The sequence below is a fragment of the Manihot esculenta genome, chromosome 12 (assembly GCF_001659605.2).
Source record: "Manihot esculenta cultivar AM560-2 chromosome 12, M.esculenta_v8, whole genome shotgun sequence".
NCBI lineage: Eukaryota > Viridiplantae > Streptophyta > Magnoliopsida > Malpighiales > Euphorbiaceae > Manihot > Manihot esculenta.
Window position 1 is genome coordinate 15,118,086 of NC_035172.2, and position 7,492 is coordinate 15,125,577.

Here is a 7,492-nt window from a genome sequence, read left to right on the forward strand (position 1 = left end):
GCCAAAAACTCTTATTGAAATTCTTAAAGAATTGAAAATTTTTTTAAAACAGCAAAATAAATTATTTATAATAAAAAAATTCTAATATGAAAAATTATAAAAAAAATTTAAAAAAATAATAAAAAATACAAAATTAACCTCCTACCGATGGAATTTTCATCTTAAACTTTGTAACAGACCTACAGCTCTCGTCACACTTTTAAAAGTCGTGCGTTTCGAAATTTTCTTTTTGAAAAGTTATTGTGGGTCTCATCAAATATCGAAAGTAAAAATTAAGTCTGATCTAAATCTGTTATAAAATCAAAAACTAATTGCTCCATATCATTAATATTTCTAAGATAACGGACAGCGGTTTAAAATTATTATAAAAAAATATACTTTTTCCTACCATCTCTTAATAATATATTTTAATAAAAAATTTATTTTATATTTAATAAAATTATAATTTTAGTCATACTTTTTATTTATTATCAAAAATTAAATAAATCGCTACTGCAAAGACATATATTTTAGAGTTTAAATTATTACTTTTCACTTATAATTATAATTAAAATATGTAACGTAATAATTTACAGTTGCTGCTTTTGTTTCATATATTTATAGCAGTGAAATATATTATATAAATAAATAAATAAAATATTTATTTCTTTGAATCTACACATTATTCCAAGAGACCTACGTGTCTCATGACAATTTGATAAAACAAGTTAGAAAGATGACAATCACCACTCATCTTCCCTTGCAAACACAGCATCTTCCTACTTTATTAGCTTTTGCTTTGTAATTTGCAAGGTCGTTGTAAGCTCCCTTGCTTCTTCACCTTACCTCCACTCAAATTTCTCCTAAAATAGACAGTTTTTCTTTTTCTCCCATAAATAGATATTGAGTGGTTGACATAAATCATTGGAAGGACATGTGTCATAATCCCAGATGATTCATCATCTTCATGTCGAGTATTAAACTGTAACCACATGAATACAGAAAAAAATCTCATGTGCTTATCATGCATCATGCCAAAAAAAAAAAAAAGCACTTGCGGAATCACCAGGGTGTGCGTGGATTCTTTTGTTTAATGATTCATTGAATTTTCCTTTAATTAATTATGTTATGTGGTTTTCAAACTCTAAGAGTGTCGTTTATAGCATAACATCAACAGGTCTTACTTGGATGCCAAATTTGTCTGTTTCGTGAAAACTTGCTCATCAGTCAATGCATCACCACTTCATCGGCATCCATTTGTCAGTTATAAGCCTAGTTAATTTATTAATAATTTATAAATCAAAATTATAATTAATTCTGTTTAAACGTGAACATTTACTCATTGAATTAAATAAATTAAAAATTAAAATTTTAATATTTATAAAATTTAAATTAAATTAATTTTAATAAAAATCAAATTAAATTAAATTAATCTTATTCAATTTTAATATTTATAAAAATTAAATTAAATTAATTTTAATAAAAATTAAATCAAATTAAATTCATCTGATTTAATTCAATTCAATTTTATTAATTTAAATTATTAATAAATTTTTTATTTTTTACACTTTATTTTTAATATTTTAATATTTAATTAAAATATTTTAATTTTAATATAATTTAATCTTTTTATATTATTAAAAATAATATATTATTACTAATCGGTTTGATTTAATTTTTTAATTTTTTAATTAAAATCAAATCGAATTAAAGTAATTAAAATTTTTAAAATTAAAAATCGAACCGAATTGAAATAAATAAAAAATTAAATTAAATTTTAAAATTAATTTGATTCGATCAATTTTTTGAACCAAGCATTTGTTAAATTTTCTTAACTAAATGTTTAAAATCCAAATATAGAGAATTCTTCCCTGGAATTTAAATGGGTTTGTCCTTAAAGTTTTAGCATATATTTTTTTGGATAATTTTCATCGGCACTCGGATATATATATATAATTCAGTCAATCATTAAATAATATTAAATTAAAATTAAAAAATCTTATAAATTAATGTAAACTATGGACTAAGTATATAAACAATTTGGTTTAGATAAGAAATTCTTGGAGCATGTTCAATTTACGTTTTATTGAAGGATGATTGTAGTATTATTAATTTTCATAATTTAGATTTATTTTGAAATATTATGTTCATATATTCTTTTAAAATATTAATATTTTTCATTAATATAATATATTCTTTTGTAATATAATTAGTTACAAAATATTCACTACAAGAACTATTAAAATTAACAAAAAAAAATTACAACATTATTAATGTTATTATTATAAAAATTAACATACAATAACAATATAAATAATTACAATTAATAATATATAAATATATATAACAATAATAAAAATTATGAATATTAATAAGAAAAAACTTATTTATTGTTATAAAATTTATAGCAATAATTTTTATATTTTTAATAATAAAAATTTTTATTATTAATTTAATATTTTTATATTGATAACCGCCGAATTTCTAATATTTTGGAGTGAGACCGAATTTAGAAAATAAACGTAAGCCTAAAATCCATCAGGACCCCTAATGTAGATCGGTCTAGCGTCATGTACTCCAGTTCAAGATCAAAGCAGACCGAATTGACCACATGCGCAGGTCTACGGCTAATCCAGTGACGTGACAGGAGATAGGAGAGTAAACTCAGCCACCCGTAATTCTTTTAGCATGCGCGTCGAAAGAAATTGAATGATCGCCTAATAGAGGGAGATATGCTGACACGTCCATACGTACGGAGTCTGAGTGACCGGAATTATGACATTATAGTAGGGTGGCAGTTATGCGTCACTAGAAGATAAGCAATAAAGGGAGGGAGATATTATTTTTCCGAAGAGCTCATTGATATACTATAAATCCTATTTTCTGGATTTTAGAATATCATATAACAATACAATATGCCACTTTATTATAAAAAATAAAATAAAGTATAAAATTTTTGTAAAAGTTTGATTTGTTTGTACAACAAATTAAATATATACAAAGTTTTTATAAAAGAATATTATTATATATCACAACTAGATATATAATTATGTACATTATTTTGCTTTTATGTGAAATTAATTTTTATGTTATCATTATTTTCATAGGAAATCTTTATTAATTTTGGATTTTTTCCAATTTTAATGTTATTTCTCAAAAAAATTATAACAATTAAAATTGAGTTTAAAAAAATATAATAATCGTGTAAAAGAAATCTATAAAATAAAATCATAATTCTATATTAATATTGTTATTATAAATATCATTCTATTCGCTTCATGGATATGGCTTACTTTCTTTTTATCTATAATAAATAATGTGTTATTTTTATAATAATTTATTACTAATTACTAAATTGTCCCATATTTAGTATAAATTGAAAGAAATAAAATTTATTAATTTTAAAATAATTTAGTGATTTTGTTCACCAATATACAACAAGATTACATTTCATATAGTCTAATGGAAAATTTACAAGAGGGAATGAACCACAAGCCTATGCAGTGAAAATCAACGAAACTAAAACTCAAAATTCCAATCACTCTGAAATTTAACCATTCAATTTTAAGTCAACCGAAAGCAATAAACCGTCGAAACACCAAAAGCCATCACAGCGCCTGATACACGAAATACAAATCAAGGCATAACAGTGCTACTGGACAGACGATGATAACGGGCAAAATATCAAGATAATAGATAACGGTAAGTATCCATGCAACAAATGACAAGACTTATGGATAGTGTAAGCACACCTGTAGACAACAAGGAGATGTAGTATAACTTCAACCTAATAACGATGTAATGAAAGCATACACCATCGTATGATGCTCTTTGTTATTCTCGATTTTTTTAATGTGAGATATTAGTAGGGATGTAAATGGGTAGAGTACCCGCGAAAATTAAACTACCCGAATCCGAACCCGATTTATATTAGTAATATCCGAATCCGTTCCGAATCCAATTAAAAATTAATTTAAACTATCCGAATCCGTACCAAACCCGATTATTATTACCCGAATAAAATCCGAACCCATTTAATCTTATATATTTTAATTAATAATTTATATAAAAAATATTTCTCATTAATAATTTTTATTTAAAAAATCTAATATTTTTAAAAAATATTTAAATTTAAATTTTTAAATAAAAATATAAAAAAATTTATAAATATTATTGTATAATATATTTTTTATATTAAATTAATTATTTATATAAACGGGTTCGAGCAGTGGGTACTCTGTACATAAAATCTGAATCCGATTCGAATCCGCAACGGATATTATTTTTAAAATCCGAATCCGTCTCAAACCCAATTATAACTACCCAAATCCATTCTATTAGGATTCGGTCGGATCGGATACCCGAAAATACCCGATCCGTTGCCATCCCTAGATATTAGTGTGATAGTAGATTATATTTTGAAAGTCAATACTTGTTTTGAGCCTATTACTTTACATTGAATTCATGGATTGTTGAATTATTTTATGAATGAAGTGACTAAACTCTATTTGAAAAGGTTTTATTTTGAATTAAATAATTTATAATTTATCTGATATTAGATTTTATTGGAGTTTATTTTGAATGAAGTGATTAAGCTCTATTTGAAAGGCATTTTACTTTTGGATTAAATAATTTATAATTTATATGATATTAGGGTTTGTTGGAGTTTATTTTGTTCTTATTTGCAGCCTTATTATAAAATTTTATTGTAGGTAAAAAAAAATCTTATTGAAATGATTTTTCTTAAAAGCAATAAGAAAAAAATAAAAGAAAAAGTCCAATTTAAATTGAAAAGGCATTTTCAATAACTTTATTGTGAAAGAGGAGATGATTGCGTGGTATCATGTGAATCATACACGTGGTTAGAAATAATTGGGTGCGACTTGAAAATATCAGCCTATCATGGCTAACTTTCGAACAACTCATTTCCAGGAGGTTAATACTTAATATATAATTTATTAGAAACAAGTGATCAATATCGACATGCCGCGAAAACGGCTCTATAACTATGATTCCCCTTTCGTGGGCGGCGGAAAAAACAAATTTGATAAGAAAATTTATTATTTAGTTTTGTAGTATAAATTCAATTTATTAATTTATAAATTTTAAAAAAATTATATTGTTAAGTTGAAATACTGTTATAGTTACTTTTAACATCAAAGGGATAGAAATTTTTATTTCAAAATTATCCACATTCTTGTTTTAAAATTACTTATATATATATATATATATATTATAAATTTTTTTATAATTTATTTTTTTATCTTTAAATATTAATATTTCAGTTGACTTATATCACCTGTACCTGTGATATATAGTAAGAATCAAAATATTATATAAAAAAAATGAAAAAAAAGTGATAGCAAAATGAAAATCAAAAGCGTAAATTCAAGAGAAAAGAAAAAGGAGGGTTCCAGTTGCCGCGTAAAATATTCGAGTTACCAGTTACCAAATATCCCTCTATATATGCCCCTCACCGGTTTCACCCCCTCCCATTCCCAAGCCTTCCATTATTTTCTCTCAATTTCTCTCAATTTCTCTCGTTTTCCCAGAAACCATCTCACCATTTTCTCAGGCTTCTTTTGTTTCCTTTCCGATTTCCATCTCTCCAAATCAATGAAGAAATCCGGCTTCTTTGCTGCTTCTGTAGCTGCAGCTTCTGCTATATCTGTTACTCCTTCTTCATCTTCTACCTCAAGCTTTAGTTGTAATTCTAATATGCCTCTTTCTCGTGAGGTAATTATTTTATTTTCTTGTTTGGAAAAAGCTGAGGCCTGCCTGCTTCTTCTTCTTCTTCTTCTTCTTCTTTTTTCTTTTTTTCTTTTGGGTTTCTCTGTTTTTGTTGTTTGATTACTTGCTCTGTTTTTCCTGTTCTTCTATTCATATATGAGAAAGCTTGGATTTCACTCAAAATTTATCTCTTTTTTTTTTTTTTTTTCTTTCTTGTAGGAAGCTAGCTCAAAGAAAGAACATGAGAGATCAGCTTCCACAGACAAGTTTGCACCCAGGTTTGATGGGTTGAGGTTTATTGAAACGCTGGTTACTGCTCACCGATGACATTCTTTTTCTGGCTTTTAGGAGCTTCACCATCACTGCCTTTAACTGTCCATCCTTTTATTTCTCTCTTTTTATTTTAGAAGAAAGAATGAGAAATTAAAAAAAGGAAAAAACATCATTAAAAGGTCTGAACTTTAGTTTTTGTTTTCTTTTTTTTGTGTTTTTTTTTTCCTTCATAGCCTGTATTAGATGTGATTAAGAGCAAATTTGTAATGTTTGAGTCTTGTGATAATCTTCAATACTTTAAAAAAAAAAAAAAAAAAAAAAAAAACTCTTTTATGTTAAGGATTTAGTGGTGCGTGTTTTTGCCATTTATTTTGGGTTGCATCACTGAGTTGACACCTGGCAGAGAATGATTGCTAGTCAAAATGATGTGTTATGTGATGAACTATTCTATAGGATGAGAACAACGGGAGTTAGCCCCAATCCAAATTCCTAGTTGGCACTGCTATTACTTTTTCGTTTTTTTTTTTTTTAAATACTTTTTAGAGTTTCTTACAGAAATTAAGAAAATAATTGGGTAATTTTACTTTTATAAAAAATATTAATAATTGATTAAGGCAATTTATTACGGCCAAATCTCTTATTCGGTAAAGATTTATAAATAAATCTTTATTTATTAATTTTTATTTACTTTATTTTTTCATATATATTAAAAATATATATTTTTAAATTAAATTTTTAATTATATTTATATTAAAAATAATTTAAAATATTTTTAAAAATAAGATAAAATTAAATAATAAATTAAATAATATTATAATAATTAATTTATATACTATTATAGTGAAAAAAATGGATAATTATTTTAAGATAATTAAAAAAGTAAATAAAAATTATGAGATGGGATTAAAATTAATTTTTAATTTATTTTTTAATGATAAAATGACTCCTAATAAGATGAATGGTGTTTTATTTATTTATTTTTTTTTTCCACAAGCTATGAACAGAAACATGCTATTGGCGATTGGAGAACAAGGAGATCAGTATAAACACAAGATATTAGGGATTGGGTTGACATAATGTATATCTTTGTTTAGTATGATTTATTTTATTAAAATAAAATTATAAATAATTTTATTTTCTTTTAAAATAAAAATTTAATAAATTCAAAAATAAATAAATTCTTCTATTATAAATATGAAAATTGATAAAAACAAATTAAATTCTTATAAAATTTTTTATTTCAAATATGGAGATAATCAATCTTATTTCTGAGTAATCCTAAATTTCCTATCCTTGAATTAATTTTAGATATATTAGGAAACCTGTTCAGCAGGAGCTAGAGTTGCTGTAATTTTGGTAAATTCCTTTATGAATCCTAAATCAAGTCCAGAACATACATCATCTTCAAGCCAACTTCCAAGGAAAAAGAATGGAGATGATGATGATTTATTTCTTTGAGATAGACATCAGAATCTGAGATTTTGGTTAGTGAGAATGATGTTGGGAATGG

General features: G+C 24.8%; 1 protein-coding gene across 1 annotated transcript; it reads left to right on the plus strand.

Annotated features, from left to right (window-relative positions):
- The first annotated feature begins 5,460 nt into the window (after nucleotides 1-5,460).
- LOC122721332 lies at nucleotides 5,461-6,468 on the plus strand. Its single transcript, XM_043948612.1, has 2 exons — nucleotides 5,461-5,715; nucleotides 5,929-6,468. Exons 1-2 carry the CDS (start codon nucleotides 5,596-5,598, stop codon nucleotides 6,034-6,036), a joined length of 228 nt encoding a protein of 75 aa, XP_043804547.1. The 5' UTR covers nucleotides 5,461-5,595; the 3' UTR covers nucleotides 6,037-6,468.
- Nucleotides 6,469-7,492: the final 1,024 nt, after the last annotated feature.

What these genes read in the sequence shown, in the direction of transcription:
- LOC122721332 (XM_043948612.1), top strand. Translation starts at nt 5,596, where the DNA reads ATGAAGAAATCCGGCTTCTTTGCTGCTTCTGTAGCTGCAGCTTCTGCT. An exon ending in ATATGCCTCTTTCTCGTGAG is followed by an intron (nt 5,716 to 5,928) that starts GTAATTATTTTA and finishes TCTTTCTTGTAG; the next exon opens with GAAGCTAGCTCAAAGAAAGA.